Genomic DNA, 17,785 nt, shown 5'->3' with positions numbered 1-17,785 from the left:
CATGGATTGTGTATGTTTGTCATTCAGATGGTGAATGGGTAAGACAAAATATTTAAATGCCTTTGAACGGGGTATGGTAGTAGGTCCCAGGCACACTGGTTTGTGTCAAGAACTGCAAATGCTGCTGGGCTTTTCACATTCAACAGTTTCCTGTGTGTAGCAAGAATGATCCACCACCCAAAGGATATCCAGCCAACTTGACACAACTGTGGGAAGCATTGGAGTCAACATGGGCCAGCATCCCCATGGAACACTTTCGACACCTTGTAGAGTCAACATGGGCCAGCATCCCCATGGAACACTTTCGACACCTTTTAGAGTCAACATGGGCCAGCATCCCCATGGAACACTTTCCACACCTTGTAGAGTCAACATGGGCCAGCATCCCCATGGAACACTTTCGACACCTTGTAGAGTCAACATGGGCCAGCATCCCCATGGAACACTTTCGACACCTTGTAGAGTCAACATGGGCCAGCATCCCCATGGAACACTTTCGACACCTTGTAGAGTCCATGTCCCAACGAATTGAGGCTGGTGCTCCTAATGTTTGGTATACCACTCGTATCAGTCTCTCCCGTCTCTCCATCTGCGTTGTAAAACAATTAGGATTTAAAGGGTATTAGAACGCTGTTGACAGCCTGGAGTGGATTTCAAGGGATTAAACCACAGCTTGGTCCAAGGTAGTATCAATTACCTGAAAAAGAGCCCCTACGCTGGTCTTTGTTGACCTCGTCCCAGCCCCCCGTAGAAAATCCGACTTTGTATTGGCACAGAAGTAAAAGAACACAACAATTCATGTGTTGAACTACCCAGTAGCTAGCCTGTGTAACATTCAGCAGGGTGTCAGTTCTGACAGAGATGATAAAAAATAAAGATCAACCCGCTGGTGAGCTATCACATTTAAAATCTATAAAATCTGTGTCTGGTAGGAGAATTCATTCCACCTTCAGGATTAGCTGTTTGATTGCATAATAAAGGTCAGTGGAAGCCCAGGGCCAAGTCTCACAATGGCACCCTATTTCCTACATAGTTGCACTACTTTTGACCAGAGCCCTATGGCTGACTCTATGAGCTCTGGTCAAAATGGATGAGTGTTATTGTATTACTAGATATGGATGATGTGTGTATTGTTATTGTATTACTACATATTAACGTATGGATGATGTGTGTACTGTTATTGTATTACTAGATATGGATGTGTACTGTTATTGTATTACTACATATTAATAGGATGTGTGTATTGTTATTGTACATCCATACCATATTAACGTATGGATGATGTGTGTATTGTTATTGTATTACTACATATTAACGTATGGATGATGTGTGTACTGTTATTGTATTACTAGATATGGATGATGTGTGTACTGTTATTGTATTACTACATATTAACATATGGATGATGTGTGTGTTGTTATTGTATTACTACATATTAACGTATGGATGATGTGTGTATTACTAGATGTTGATTGTATTACTAGATATGGATGATGTGTGTACTGTTATTGTATTACTACATATTAACATATGGATGATGTGTGTGTTGTTATTGTATTACTAGATATGGATGATGTGTGTACTGTTATTGTATTACTACATATTAACGTATGGATGATGTGTGTACTGTTATTGTATTACTAGATATGGATGATGTGTGTGTTGTTATTGTATTACTACATATTAACGTATGATGATGATGTATTACTAGATATGGATGTTATTGTATTACTAGATATGGATGATGTGTGTGTTGTTATTGTATTACTACATATTAACGTATGGATGATGTGTGTACTGTTATTGTATTACTAGATATGGATGATGTGTGTGTTGTTATTGTATTACTACATATTAACGTATGGATGATGTGTGTACTGTTATTGTATTACTAGATATGGATGATGTGTTGTTATTGTATTACTACATATTAACGTATGGATGATGTGTGTACTGTTATTGTATTACTAGATATGGATGATGTGTGTACTGTTATTGTATTACTACATATTAACATATGGATGATGTGTGTGTTGTTATTGTATTACTACATATTAACGTATGGATGATGTGTGTGTTGTTATTGTATTACTAGATATGGATGATGTGTGTACTGTTATTGTATTACTACATATTAACGTATGGATGATGTGTGTACTGTTATTGTATTACTAGATATGGATGATGTGTGTGTTGTTATTGTATTACTACATATTAACGTATGGATGATGTGTGTACTGTTATTGGATGATGTGGATGTACTGTTATTGTATTACTAGATATGGATGATGTGTGTGTTGTTATTGTATTACTACATATTAACGTATGGATGATGTGTGTACTGTTATTGTATTACTAGATATGGATGATGTGTGTGTTGTTATTGTATTACTACATATTAACGTATGGATGATGTGTGTACTGTTATTGTATTACTAGATATGGATGATGTGTGTACTGTTATTGTATTACTACATATTATTGTATGTACTACATATTAACGTATGGATGATGTGTGTACTGTTATTGTATTACTAGATATGGATGATGTGTGTATTAACATATGGATGATTGTTATTGTATTACTACATATTAACGTATGGATGATGTGTGTTATTGTATTACTGTTGTATTGTATTACTATGGATGATGTGTGTGTTGTTATTGTATTACTACATATTGGATGATGTATTACTAGATATGTGTACTGTGTACTGTTATTGTATTACTAGATATGGATGATGTGTGTACTGTTATTGTATTACTACATATTAACATATGGATGATGTGTGTGTTGTTATTGTATTACTACATATTAACGTATGGATGATGTGTGTACTGTTATTGTATTACTAGATATGGATGATGTGTGTACTGTTATTGTATTACTACATATTAACATATGGATGATGTGTGTACTGTTATTGTATTACTAGATATGGATGATGTGTGTACTGTTATTGTATTACTACATATTAACGTATGGATGATGTGTTATTGTATTACTAGATATGGATGTTATTGTATTACATATTAGATATGGATGATGTGTGTTATTGTACTGTTATTGTATTACTACATATTAACGTATGGATGATGTGTGTACTGTTATTGTATTACTAGATATGGATGATGTGTGTACTGTTATTGTATTACATATTAACATGATGTGTGTACTGTTATGTAACGTATGGATGATGTGTGTACTGTTATTGTATTACTAGATATGGATGATGTGTGTGTTGTTATTGTATTACTACATATTAACGTATGGATGACATATTGTATGGTGTGTTGTAGATATGGATTGTTATTACTACATATTAATTACTAGATATGGATGATGTGTGTACTGTTATTGTATTACTACATATTAACGTATGGATGATGTGTGTTATTGTATTACTACATATTAACGTATGGATGATGTGTGTATTGTTATTGTATTACTACATATTAACGTATGGATGATGTGTGTATTGTTATAGTATTACTACATATTAACGTATGGATGATGTGTGTATTGTTATAGTATTACTAGATATGGATAATGTGTGTTATTGTATTACTACATATTAACGTATGGATGATGTGTGTATTGTTATAGTATTACTACATATTAACGTATGGATGATGTGTGTATTGTTATTGTATTACTACATATTAACGTATGGATGATGTGTGTATTGTTATAGTATTACTAGATATGGATAATGTGTGTTATTGTATGACTACATATTACTGCTTTGTTGGAGCTAGAAACATAGGCATTTTGTTACACCAGCAACAGCATCTGCCAATCTGTGCACAAGACAAATAAACCTTGATTTGATTTGAATCACTGTGCTAGGTGAATCACTGTGCTAGGTGAAAATTGCCAACGTTAATCTGTCCCAATTCCCTCCTGCCTCAGCCACATACTATGTTAAGGTCAGTCATGGCAACTGTTTTTTTCTCAGGGTATAGAGCATTGCCGTCATGGCGACTGTTTTTTCTCAGGGTATAGAACATTGCCGTCACGGTGACTGTTTTTTTCTCAGGGTATAGAGCATTGCCGTCACGGTGACTGTTTTTCTCAGGGTCACGGTGACTGTTTTTTTCTCAGGGTATAGCAGCACGGTGACTGTTTTTTTCTCAGGGTATAGAGCATTGCCGTCACGGTGACTGTTTTTTTCTCAGGGTATAGAGCATTGCCGTCACGGTGACTGTTTTTTTCTCAGGGTATAGAGCATTGCCGTCATGGTGACTGTTTTTTCTCAGGGTATAGAGCATTGCCGTCATGGTGACTGTTTTTTTCTCAGGTATAGAGCATTGCCGTCATGGTGACTGTTTTTTTCTCAGGGTATAGAGCATTGCCGTCATGGTGACTGTTTTTTTCTCAGGGTATAGAGCATTGCCGTCATGGTGACTGTTTTTTCTCAGGGTATAGAGCATTGCCGTCACGGTGACTGTTTTTTTCTCAAGGTATAGAGCATTGCCGTCATGGTGACTGTTTTTTTCAAGGTATCATTGCTGTCATGATGATCTCAGGGAGCATTGCCGTCATGGTGACTGTTTTTTCTCAGGGTATAGAGCATTGCCGTCACGGTGACTGTTTTTTTCTCAAGGTATAGAGCATTGCCGTCATGGTGACTGTTTTTTTCTCAGGGTATAGAGCATTGCCGTCACGGTGACTGTTTTTTTCTCAGGGTATAGAGCATTGCCGTCATGGTGACTGTTTTTTCTCAGGGTATAGAGCATTGCCGTCATGGTGACTGTTTTTTCTCAGGGTATAGAGCATTGCCGTCATGGTGACTGTTTTTTCTCAGGGTATAGAGCATTGCCGTCATGGTGACTGTTTTTTCTCAGGGTATAGAGCATTGCTGTCATGGTGACTGTTTTTTCTCAGGGTATAGAGCATTGCCGTCATGGTGACTGTTTTTTTCTCAGGGTATAGAGCATTGCCGTCATGGTGACTGCTCAGTAGTCTATGAGTGTCGTGTCAAACACTATGTTGAGGCTCTACACTTAATTGGAGGTAAATATAACTGGGTGCTTTGCATTTATGTGGGTTTTGTATTTTGAAAGGTAGCTGTCATTGTGATGAGGAGAGGGCAGAGGGATGTGTCTTCTTTTAGCTTGGCTGCGTCCTTAATATCACAGGGCAGAGTTCAAACCAGCAAATAGGAAATTGTCAGCTGCTAAAATGTGGGGTGGCACTTTGAAAGACAAGGAAAAAGAACAGCATCATTATGTCTGTCCTATTTCTCTCAGTTGGCTGTGTAATTATGACGGTGTGCCAAACGGAAACGATTAGGGCAAGATAATAACAGGAAGTGTCTCTGACAGAAAGCCGGCCCATGCTCCTCCTGTACCGACCAAGAGTTCTAGACAAATTAACCAAGCGCTTAATCCTAATTGTTCTGCCTGCTTAGTACAGGCCCCATCCCTGCCTCCGGGCCCAGTGGGATCTTCAAGCCGGAATGACTAAAGCTAATGACCACCATAACTTACATTCTCTCTGTTCTGAGCCCCTAACGACATAGGGAAAGGGTCAGTTGTCCAACTGAATATATTCAACTGAAATGTGTCTTCTACATTTAACCCAACCACTGTGAATCAGAGAGGTGCGGGGGGAACAGTGGGTTAACTCAGGGGCAGAATTACAGATTTTTACCTTGTCAGCTCGAGGATTCGAGCCGGTTACTGGCCCAACGCTATAACCACTAGGCTACATGCCGCCCCATGTACATGCAATGCAAGCAGCACGGAAATAACTCAAAATGACTGATTGGAACATTAAGAGAGGAGGCCAAAAACTGTGTGGCTAAATCATATGTCTCCATGCCTGTGTCCAGCCTGGCGCAGGTGATATTTGTGTTAACATCACATATCTGGTTTTCAAAAAGTATTTCAAAGATGAGCTTGATTGACCATGCCAGATGTAATAAGATGGAACCAATGGAGTAGCCCCTAAAAGTGCAAGACCCACTCATGTGGAACTGTAGGCAGGCTCAACAATATGCTCCAATCCTTTTTTAACCCGGAGTTGTGACATAGTGACCTCGTCCTACACTGCCAGAAGGAGGAGGATCCTCCCGAGCCTGTTTACTCTTCATGTTTCTTCTTTCTAGGGAGTTTTCCCCCGGGGTCACTGTGGTTCTGCTTGTTCTCTGGGGTCAAGTTACTGTAGCAGAGCCCTTTGTGACTTTGATTGATTTTCTTCTCTATCTCTTTCTCTCCCTCCCTCTCTCCTTCAACCCACCCCACCCCACCCCACCCCCAACCACCCTTTCCCCTCCCTCTCTCCTTCAACCCACCCCACCCCACCCCCAACCACCCTTTCCCCTCCCTCTCTCCTTCAATCCACCCCACCCCACCCCCAACCACCCTTTCCCCTCCCTCTCTCCTTCAACCCACCCCACCCCACCCCCAACCACCCTTTCCCCTCCCTCTCTCCTTCAATCCACCCCACCCCACCCCCAACCACCCTTTCCCCTCCCTCTCTCCTTCAACCCACCCCACCCCACCCCCAACCACCCTTTCCCCTCCCTCTCTCCTTCAATCCACCCCACCCCACCCCCAACCACCCTTTCCCTCCTCTCTCCTTCAATCCACCCCACCCCACCCCCAACCACCCGTTCCCCTCCCTCTCTCCTTCAATCCACCCCACCCCACCCCCAACCACCCTTTCCCCTCCCTCTCTCCTTCAATCCACCCACACCACCCCACCCCCAACCACCCTTTCCCCTCCCTCTCTCCTTCAATCCACCCCACACCACCCCACCCCCAACCACCCTTTCCCTCCCTCTCTCCTTCAACCCACCCCACCCCACCCCCAACCACCCTTTCCCCTCCCTCTCTCCTTCAATCCACCCCACCCCACCCCCAACCACCCTTTCCCCTCCCTCTCTCCTTCAATCCACCCCACCCCACCCCCAACCACCCTTTCCCCTCCCTCTCTCCTTCAATCCACCCCACCCCACCCCCAACCACCCTTTCCCCTCCCTCTCTCCTTCAATCCACCCCACACCACCCCACCCCACCCCCAACCACCCTTTCCCCTCCCTCTCTCCTTCAATCCACCCCCCACCCCCACCCCCAATCACCCTTTCCCCTCCCTCTCTCCTTCAATCCCCCCCCCCACCCCCAACCACCCTTTCCCCTTCCTCCTCCAGGCTTCGAGCTGTCCCACTGCGAAGACCCTGGAGTGCCCCAGTTTGGCTTCAAGGTCAACGACCAGGGACATTTCTCTGGCAGCACCATCACCTACAGGTGTAACCCTGGTTACACCTTGCACGGCAGCAGAGTGCTCAAGTGTATGACCGGAGAGAGACGTGCCTGGGACAACGCCCTGCCCTCTTGCATTGGTAAGGGAACAGAGTAACAAAAGGAGTGTGCATATGAATGGTAAAGCCTTATGATCAGGATCAAATGTTGACTCTAAGCATAGCGGATTGTTAGACGGCTCTCCATCTATTTTCAACTACTGTTAACCCAGTTAACCTAGTTAACCTAGTTAACCCAGTTAATCCAGTTAATCCAGTTAACCCAGTTAATCCAGTTAATCCAGTTATCCCAGTTAACCAGTTAACCCAGTTAACCCAGCAGTACAGTACTGCAGCACAACCCTTCTCTCTTCATGTCAAGTTAACCACAGAAGAAAATGTTAACACAGCTCACTCCCATTTGTCATAATGATCTAAGCTGCAGCCCATGCACCTCCTACTCTGCATATTGTACTGACCAGGCTAGGGGAGTGCAGACCAGACCAGGCAGAGCTCCTGCAAGTCATTGTTATGCTACAGTAGAACAACCAGCACTGCAGTCTGTAGCTGTATAATGTTAGTTAATCCAGCTGGTTTAATTCAGCCTTATGTTGCATTATATCCTCTTAATTGAACTTTGTCAAACAATTTGCAGTGTTTTTCATTTCTTAAAGTGAAAAGCATTTGATTTTTTTGATTTTGAATTAGTAATATCTTGGGAAGATTGGAATATGTGAGAGTTGAATTCAACTAGCCAATACAGGAGCAACAACGGCTCAGCCGCAAAGTGGTAGGCCACACAAGGTCACAGAACGGGACCGCCGAGTGCTGAAGCGCGTCCTCGGTTGCAACACTCACTACCGACTTCCAAACTGCCTCTGGAAGCAACGTCAGCACAAGGACTGTTCGTCGGGAGCTTCATAAAATGGGTTTCCATAGCTGAGCAGCCTCACACAAGCCTAAGATCACCATGTGCAAAGGCAAGCATCGTCTGGAGTGGTGTCTTTAAGGAATACCTAGGATAGGATAAAGTAATCCCTCTCACCCCCCCCCCCCCCCTTAAAAGATTTAGATGCACTACTGCTCCACTGGATGTCATAAGGTGAATGCACCAATTTGTAAGTCGCTTCTGCTAAATGACTTAAATGTAAATGTAATGTGTACAGCTCGCCGCCATTGGACTCTGGAGCAGTGGAAACGCTTTCTATCGAGTGATAAATCACACTTTACCATCTGGCAGTGCGACGGACAAATCTGGGTTTGGCGGATGCCAGGAGAACGCTACCTGCCCCAATGCATAGTGTCAACTGTAAAGTTTGGTGGAGGAGGAATAATGGTTTTGGGCTGTTTTTCATGGTTTTGGCTAGGCCCCTTAGTTACAGTGAAGGGAAATCTTAACGCTACAGCATACAATGACATTCTAGACAATTCTGTGCTTCCAACTTTGTGGCAACAGTTTGGGGAAGGCCCGTTCCTGTTTCAGCATGACAATGCCCCCGTGCACAAAGCGAGGTCCATACAGAAATGGTTTGTCAAGATAGGTGTGGAAGAACTTGACTGGCATGCACAGAGCCCTGACCTCAAGCCCATCGAACACCTTTGTGATAAATTGGAACGCTGACTGCGAGCCAGGCCTAATCGGCCAACATCAGTGTCGCTAATGCTCTTGTGGCTGAAAGGAAGCAAGACCCACAGACAATGTTCTAACATCTAGTGGAAAGTCTACCCAGAAGAGTTGAGGCTGTTATAGCAGCTAAGGGGGGACCAACTCCATATTAATGTCCATGATTTTGTAATGAGATGTTTGACAAGCAGGTGTCCATATACTTTTGCTCATGTATTGCAGAAGCAAACAAGAGGCAGGAGATCTATTAGAGAAAACATGCCGTATCAACTGAATATCAGTACAGTGCTCCAAGCAGGACACATTTAGCATTGTGTCAGTGTCTGTCAATGGGATTGGACAATTAAGTGGGCAACAGCAAGTTACAGTCTGCTATCTCTCTTTTCTGTTGATTTTAGATTTGTAAGTGGCCAATCAGATGTGATTGAGCACCCCTGAGAAGCCAATGATGTGTGATTGAACGTTTGCTTTGTGAGGAATGAGCTCCATGGGATGTTGGTTAAGACTAGAGGGAGGAAGCGAGATGGGGACTTCTCTTTCTCTCTCTCTCTCTCCCTCTCTCCGGTATCTAAAAACGTCTCTAATGTAGAGTATAAATCAATAGCGATCTGAACCTTGTTATTCAAGCTTCATTGAACTGTGCATCCATTGTTTGTCATGTAGACGGATTATGCAAATGAACCTGCTGAAAGGAAACGCAGATGTGGGCTCCATTAATAATAAAGCCCAAACGTCCTGAAGTCAACCAGGCCAGTTTTTCTGGAGCAGGGAGAGAGAGTGGATGCGAAAGAGAGACAGAGCGTGAGAATGAGAGAGAGGGGCGGGGACAGGGAGACAGAGAGTGAGAGAGAAAAAGACGGGAAGTGAGTAAGAGAGAGAAAGATGGTGGAAGGACAGAGATTGAGAGAGAAAGAGACAGGAAGTGAGTAAGAGAGAGAGCGAGAGATGGTGGGAGGACAAAGAGTGAGAGAGAAAGATAGAGGCCACACTGCCCCCACGGCACCATCACACTGCCCCCACGGCACCATCACACTGCCCCCACGGCACCATCACACTGCCCCCACGGCACCATCACACTGCCCCCACGGCACCACCACACTGCCCCCACGCCCCTTTCCACACTGCCCCGCCACAATGCCCCCACGCCCCTTTCCACACTGCCCCACCACACTGCCCCCACGCCCCTTTCCACACTGCCCCACCACAATGCCCCCACGCCCCTTTCCACACTGCCCCACCACACTGCCCCCACGCCCCTTTCCACACTGCCCCACCACACTGCCCCCACGCCCTTTCCACACTGCCCCACCACACTGCCCCCACGCCCCTTTCCACACTGCCCCGCCACAATGCCCCCATGCCCCTTTCCACAATGCCCCCACGGCACCACCACACTGCCCCCACGGCACCACCACACATCACCACCACACTGCCCCCACGCCCCTTTCCACACTGCCCCGCCACAATGCCCCCACGGCACCACCACACTGCCCCCACGGCACCACCACACATCACCACCACAATGCCCCCACGCCCCTTTCCACACTGCCCCGCCACAATGCCCCCACGGCACCACCACACTGCCCCCACGGCACCACCACACATCACCACCACACTGTCCCCACGCCCCTTTCCACACTGCCCCGCCACAATGCCCCCACGCCCTTTCCACACTGCCCCGCCACAATGCCCCCACGCCCCTTTCCACAGTGCCCCGCCACAATGCCCCCACGACACTGCCCCCACGGCACCACCACACATCACCGCCACACTGCCCCCACTGCACTGCCACACTGTAAGAGCTGGTTTTGAGCTGGTTGCTTATCTTACTTACAGCCCTACGGGCCCCGATCAACGTAGTGCATTGCATAGGGAACAGGGTACCATTAGGGACTCTCTCCAGCAGTCTGCATCTTGTGAGATGATCTATTACTGAGATGATTTATTGAGATGAATCACACGGTTTCACGTTCGCATGAGGAGCGGTAGACATGTTACATTTGTTTGCCAGCCAGCCACTAATTATTTCCCCTCAGCTGTGTGTGTGTGTGTGTGTGTTAGAGAGAGAGAGACTGTGTAAGTGTTTGTGTGTGTGTGAGAGACTGTGTAAGTGTGTGTGTGTGTGAGAGACTGTGTGTGTGTGGGTGTGTGTGTGTGAGAGACTGTGTAAGTGTGTGTGGGTGTGTGTGTGTGTGTGTGTGAGAGACTGTGTAAGTGTGTGTGGGTGTGTGTGTGTGAGAGTGAGAGACTGTGTAAGTGTGTGTGTGTGCGGGTGTGTGTGTGTGTGTGAGAGAGAGAGAGACTGTGTAAGTGTTTGTGTGTGTGCGTGTGTGTGTGTGTGTGTGTGAGAGAGAGAGACTGTGTAAGTGTGTGTGCGTGTGCGTCCGTGCGTGTGACTGTGTTCCTGTCCATGGATACCTCCAGCCCAATACAGCACATATTTAGCTTTTTGAATATACGTCACTGCAAAACTTCTACAGTATCTCCTTTTATTTCTCTCCATAGCTAGTTATCTATCATGTTCTGATTATATTTATATGGTCTCTCCATAGCTAGATATCTATCATGTTCTGGTTATATTTCTATGGTCTCTCCGTAGCTAGATATCTATCATGTTCTGATTATATTTCTATGGTCTCTCCGTAGCTAGATATCTATCATGTTCTGATTATATTTCTATGGTCTCTCCGTAGCTAGATATCTATCATGTTCTGATTATATTTCAATGGTCTCTCCATAGCTAGATATCTATCATGTTCTGATTATATTTCTATGGTCTCTCCGTAGCTAGATATCTATCATGTTCTGATTATATTTCTATGGTCTCTCCGTAGCTAGATATCTATCATGTTCTGATTATATTTCAATGGTCTCTCCATAGCTAGATATCTATCATGTTCTGATTCTATTTCTATGGTCTCTCCTTATAGCTGAATGTGGAGGAAAGTTCACAGGCGAGTCGTCAGGACGTATACTGTCCCCAGGATACCCGTTCCCTTACGACAACAACCTCCGTTGCACCTGGATCATTGAGGTGGACTCTGGCAACATCGTAAGGTACTACTGATAATGAATTAGTATTCATCAAGTATCCTCCTTTTCATGTATTGTCCTCTCATGTCTCATCTCTGTGCGTTTCAACAGCCAAGCAAAGGCCCTGCCAAGGCTGTCTTGTTATATCTGTCTAGCAAAAGTACAAGGCTTTACATACAGTTCTCTCTCACACTCACACGCACATACACTGACAGTTGCTCTGGATAAAAGTGGCTGCTAAATTACTTTGATGGAAAAGTGAATACACTTTCATGGCTTTGAAAGTGCTAGCATCTCATCCAGAAAGCAAACATTGTCCAGTACATCAGTATATCAAATCGAATGTTATTTGTCACATTCGGTGAATACAACATGCTTACTTACGAGCCATTAACCAACAATGCAGAGTTTTTAAAAAGTAAGTACGAAAAATTGGCTAAATAAACGAAATAAAAATTTGTAACACAATAAAAAATTTAGCAGCAGCGCAAGTGAAGAGTGTGAAGGAATGTGTGTGTGTATGTGTGTGTGTATGTATATGTGTGTGTGTGTGTGTGTGTGTGTGTCTATGACACAGTCTATGACTTGGGTGGCTGGAATCTTTGACCATTTTTAGGGCCTTACTCTGACACCGCCTGGTATAGAGGTCCAGCATGGCAGGGAGCTCGTCCCCAGTGATGTACCGGGCCGTATGCACTACCGTCTGTAGCGCATTGCGGTCGGGTGCCGAGCAGTTGCCATACCAATCCGTGATGCAACCAGTCTGGATGCTCTCAATGGTGCAGCTGTAGAACTGTTTGAGGATCTTGGGTTCCATACAAAATCTTTTCAGCCTCCTGAGGTGGAAGAGACGTTGTCGTGCACTCTTCACGACTCTGTTGGTGTGTTTGGACCATGATAGGTCCTTAGTGTTGTGCACACCAATGAACTTGAAGCTCTCAACCTTCTCCACTACAGACCTCTACCGTCCATTTTCCGCAACTTCAATAGATTGGTAACCAGGCCAACTCGATCAGATCAGCTTGGCTCTGTTGGGCTCAGCTCAGTGGTGTGACAGGGCCCTGCTCTGTGCTCTCTCCAGTATAGTCTATAGATGCCAAGTCCCTCTTTGTTTTCAGTCTGAGAGCCCAGGTCTAGGCAGTCTAATGAGCCTCAAATGCTCAATCATACATTCAATTATTAGTATTGTATAGAGCCGGAACCGTGTCACCTTGGAGGCAAACAATTTGTTCTGTTCCAACTCCCAGTGGCGCACCTTGTTTGAAATCATATTTTTATTCATGACTTTATTTCCTGCCATTGATGTCATGATTAGCACTGTCTGCTGAATGGAAGGAGTGTTATGACCACGAGCACCAATTACTGGCCTAGTTTTCTGACTTATTGCTCCTTTTTTTCTCTCTAAAGCATCATTATACCTAGCCAGGAACCTCGGTCTGGCATCACAACAGGACTTTATGTTGTGTTGTATCTAGTTTCCATGTAAAAGATTAACGGACTTTGGCCTTCAGCTGAGTGATTGCATAAAAAAAGGAGAAAAACCAGTAGAAATAAATGCATACCCTTAAATTTGCCATGCTGTACCAATATCAATGCTGTACCAATACTAATGCTGTACCAATACTAATGCTGTACCAATATCAATGCAGTACCAATACTAATGCTGTACCAATATCAATGCTGTACCAATACTAATGCTGTACCAATACTAATGCTGTACCAATATCAATGTAGTACCAATACTAATGCTGTACCAATATCAATGTAGTACCAATACTAATGCTGTACCAATATCAATGCTGTACCAATACTAATGCTGTACCAATATCAATTCAGTACCAATACTAATGCTGTACCAATATCAATGATGTACCAATACTAATGCTGTACCAATATCAATGTAGTACCAATACTAATGCTGTACCAATATCAATGTAGTACCAATACTAATGCTGTACCAATCAACTAATATCTAGTACCAATACTAATGCTGTACCAATACTAATGCTGTACCAATACTAATGCTGTACCAATATCAATGTAGTACCAATACTAATTCTGTACCAATATCAATGTAGTACCAATACTAATGCTGTACCAATATCAATGCTGTACCAATATCAATGTAGTACCAATACTAATGCTGTACCAATATCAATGCTGTACCAATACTAATGCTGTACCAATATCAATTCAGTACCAATACTAATGCTGTACCAATATCAATGCTGTACCAATACTGTACCAATATCAATGCAGTACCAATACTGTACCAATATCAATGCAGTACCAATACTGTACCAATATCAATGCAGTACCAATACTGTACCAATATCAATCCAGTACCAATACTGTATCAATATCAATGCAGTACCAATACTGTATCAATATCAATGCAGTACCAATACTAATGCAGTACCAATACTGTATCAATATCAATGCAGTACCAATACTGTATCAATATCAATGCAGTACCAATACTAATGCAGTACCAATACTGTACCAATATCAATGTAGAACAAACTGTATAAGAGATTCAGTGATTTTACTTGATTTAAACCCCTTTTCCCTGTGAGGAGCAAAGGTCATCCACAAATAATCTCCGACAAACTCGGCTTTTGGGCAAATTTCTCAAGTTCCTTCCATTATCACCTACCATTATTACTCTGTTATTCTGTGATTTATTGCAGTCTAGGGTTGCAAAATTCCACCAACTTTCTCAATAATCCTGGGTTTTGCAGTAATCCTGGTGGGAGGTATTTTCCTGATTCCAGGAATCTTCCAACCAGGATTTATGAAAACAAAAATAGAATTTCGTGAAAGTTACCAAGAACTGGTATTTTGCATCCAAACCTAAATGACAATGTTATTCCTCCTCGTCCCTCAGTCTGCAGTTCCTGGCCTTCGACACCGAGGCGTCACATGACATCCTGAAGGTGTGGGACGGTCCTCCTGAGAATGAGATGTCCCTGAGGGAGGTGTCTGGCTCTCTGCTTCCCGAGGGGATACACAGCACCCTCAATCTGGTTACCATCCAGTTCGAGACCGACTTTTACATCAGCAAGTCCGGATTCGCCATCGAATTCTCAAGTGAGTAGTTTACTGTTTGTGAAAAGCCTTTGAAGTGTATATCTTCAAAAGCAATGAAGTCTGGTAGAGCGTACAGCTTTGGGTTATTCTCTGAAATGTTATTGAGCTCAGAGACATTGTTGGTTATGTGTTTTGAAGGTCGTTATGAAAGATACTGCAACATTCATTATATGTCATGTCAACATAAAGGTGTTGTGAATGTCTATGTATGTAATCTTCAAAGTGATTGCATAAAGTCCCTGCATAGATTTCATTCCCTCCCTGTGTTGTGCCTGCCAGGTTCAGTGGCCACCGCCTGCAGAGACCCGGGGGTCCCCATGAACGGCAGTCGTAATGGGGATGGACGAGAGCCGGGTGACACTGTCACCTTTCTCTGTGATCCTGGGTACGAGCTCCAGGGAGAGATGAAGATTACCTGTATCCAGGTGGAGAACCGCTACTACTGGCAACCCAGCCCTCCTGTCTGCATAGGTGAGTGCTTTAATTACAGGTAGAGCCAGGGGGTTGTATTAAGGTGAGTACTAACAGGCACTCAGACCATGCTACTCATCCCCAGCCTTCTAGCCTGCTAATTAACATATTGAATTAAGATCCCTGTGTTGCCAGAACCTGCTGGCGCCAAGCAGCACTTGAGCTCTAGAGATGATTGACTGTCATCGCTCTCCAACCGTTTTGAACGAGGCAAAACATTAAATGAAGATCAAATGATTGGATCTCTCTCACTTTTCAGAGATAGTGTGCTTATAACGAAACCTCAAGGATTCTTGTCACCTCCTGATCACGGGTGTCTTGTTTTAATGTGGCTTTATAACGTCTGATCTGTCAAAATGAACTACATCAGTTACTGTTATGGTTTAAACATTCTGTTCCGGGAATCCTGTCTGGAGGATTTCCCAGGTATTCCCTTGTGATTCTGGGAATCTTTCAACCAGGATCTTCTGAGAACTTGGTCATTTTAGGAACGTTACTGGAATTCTGCAGTTTGCAGCCCCAAACACCAGTATATCTCCACAGAATGACATGCAGTTTTCCCTGTGGTACATAACAGAGACAGTTCATGAGTGTCAGAGTCAGACAAGTACATGTTACCTTTTCTCACTTCTCTTCTTCTCTTTCAGCCCCCTGTGGAGGAAACTTGACTGGATCCAACGGCTTCATCCTGTCTCCCAACTTCCCCCACCCCTATCCCCACAGCAAGGACTGTGATTGGCTAATAGCTGTCAACTCGGACTATGTTCTATCGCTGGCCTTCGTCAGGTAATAGGTGCTAGTTTCCTCCAAAGTGATTAAGGCCTACTCTCCCTATCAGTTCCACTGCATGCATGCACACACACACACCCCCCCCTCCCTATCAGTTCCACACACACACACACACACACATACACACACACACTCAACACCAAGGTGGACATTAATGGGCATTTTGTCACGACGTGAGGTGATTATACAACGGTAACTGCTGACCGTTATCACTGTTATATTAAGATGCAGTTCATGTCTTAGGCGGGTAATTAGCTACCCCAGCTGGACTTCCATGCTCACTTTGTCAGTAATGAACCCATAGTTGGCCTTCCTCAGCTCCCCACGTTAAGGTGCTGTATCAAGACGTCCTAGCCAACGTTGACTGATGCAGACACTTAATGGAAGTCAAAAGGAAGAACTTGTGTTTCACACCTAAATAGTCCCGTTAATTGCGTCCATTTTTCATTTCACCTTTGGCGGCCGCAAGGGCTGTCCCCAACAGACAGAGGTCAAAGGTCAACACAGGGTTAAGTTTGACTGCCGGTAGGGTACACAGTGTGACGTAAAGCTGACAGATGTTACCGCTGCTGCTGCTGTAAAGGCCTCTAAGTTAAACCTCTAACTTAAAGTTGTGAAATGAGACCGCCCTCTGCCTCTCCCCTACCAGCAGCTAGCTAGCTCCTCCTGCTCCTCCCTCTACCTCTCCCCTACCAACAGCTAGCTAACTCCTCCTGTTCCTCCCTCTGCCTCTCCCCTACTAGCAGCTAGCTAGCTTCTCCTGCTCCCCCCTCTGCCTCTCCTCTACAGACAGCTAGCCTACTCCTCCTGCTCCTCCCTCTGCCTCTCCCCTAAAAACAGCTAGCTAGCTCCTCCTCTTCCTCCCTCTGCCTCTCCTCTACCAGCAGCTAGCTAGCTTCTCCTGCTCTTCTCTCTGCCTCTCCTCTACCAGCAGCTAGCTATCTCAACCCGCCCCTCTTCTTCTCTCTGCCTCTCCCCTACCAACAGCTAGCTAGATTCTCCTTCTCTTCTCTCTGCCTCTCCTCTACCAGCAGCTAGCTATCTCCGCCGCCTCTCCCCTACCAGCAGCTAGCTATCTCCTCCTAACCCTCCCTCTGCCTCTCCTCTACCAGCAGCTAGTGAGCTCCTCCTGTCCCTGCTCCTCCCTCCGCCTCTCCTCTACCAGTAGCTAGCTATCTCCTCCTGTTCCTCCCTCTGCCTCTTCCCTACCAACAGCTAGCTAGCTCCTCCTGCTCCTCTTCCTCCCTCTGCCTCTCCCCAACCAGCAGCTAGCTGTCTCCTCCTGTTCCTCCCTCTGCCTCTCCTCTACCAACAGCTAGCTAGCTCCTCCTGTTCCTCCCTCTGCCTCTCCCCTACCAGCAGCTAGCTATCTCCTCCTGCTCCTCTTCCTCCCTCTGCCTCTCCCCTACCAACAGCTAGCTAGCACATCCTGCTCCTCTTCCTCCCCCTCCTCTCCCCTACGAGTAATTAGCTACCTCCTCCTGCTCCTCTTCCTCCCTCTGCCTCTCCCCAACCAACAGCTAGCTATCTC

General features: G+C 44.7%; 1 protein-coding gene across 1 annotated transcript in view; it reads left to right on the top strand.

Annotated features, from left to right (window-relative positions):
* LOC115128828 (CUB and sushi domain-containing protein 3-like) overlaps positions 1 to 17,785 on the top strand; it is a 997,580-nt gene that overhangs the window by 717,358 nt on the left and 262,437 nt on the right. Inside the window, exons 24-28 of the mRNA XM_065018010.1 lie at positions 7,158 to 7,349; positions 11,802 to 11,928; positions 14,792 to 14,994; positions 15,274 to 15,465; positions 16,113 to 16,251. Coding sequence (XP_064874082.1) covers positions 7,158 to 7,349; positions 11,802 to 11,928; positions 14,792 to 14,994; positions 15,274 to 15,465; positions 16,113 to 16,251 — 853 coding nt within the window. The remainder of the gene's footprint in view (positions 1 to 7,157; positions 7,350 to 11,801; positions 11,929 to 14,791; positions 14,995 to 15,273; positions 15,466 to 16,112; positions 16,252 to 17,785) is intronic.

Source organism: Oncorhynchus nerka, linkage group LG4 (genome assembly GCF_034236695.1).
Source record: "Oncorhynchus nerka isolate Pitt River linkage group LG4, Oner_Uvic_2.0, whole genome shotgun sequence".
In the NCBI taxonomy this organism is placed as follows: domain Eukaryota; kingdom Metazoa; phylum Chordata; class Actinopteri; order Salmoniformes; family Salmonidae; genus Oncorhynchus; species Oncorhynchus nerka.
This window is presented reverse-complemented; position numbering and strand designations above follow the sequence as displayed.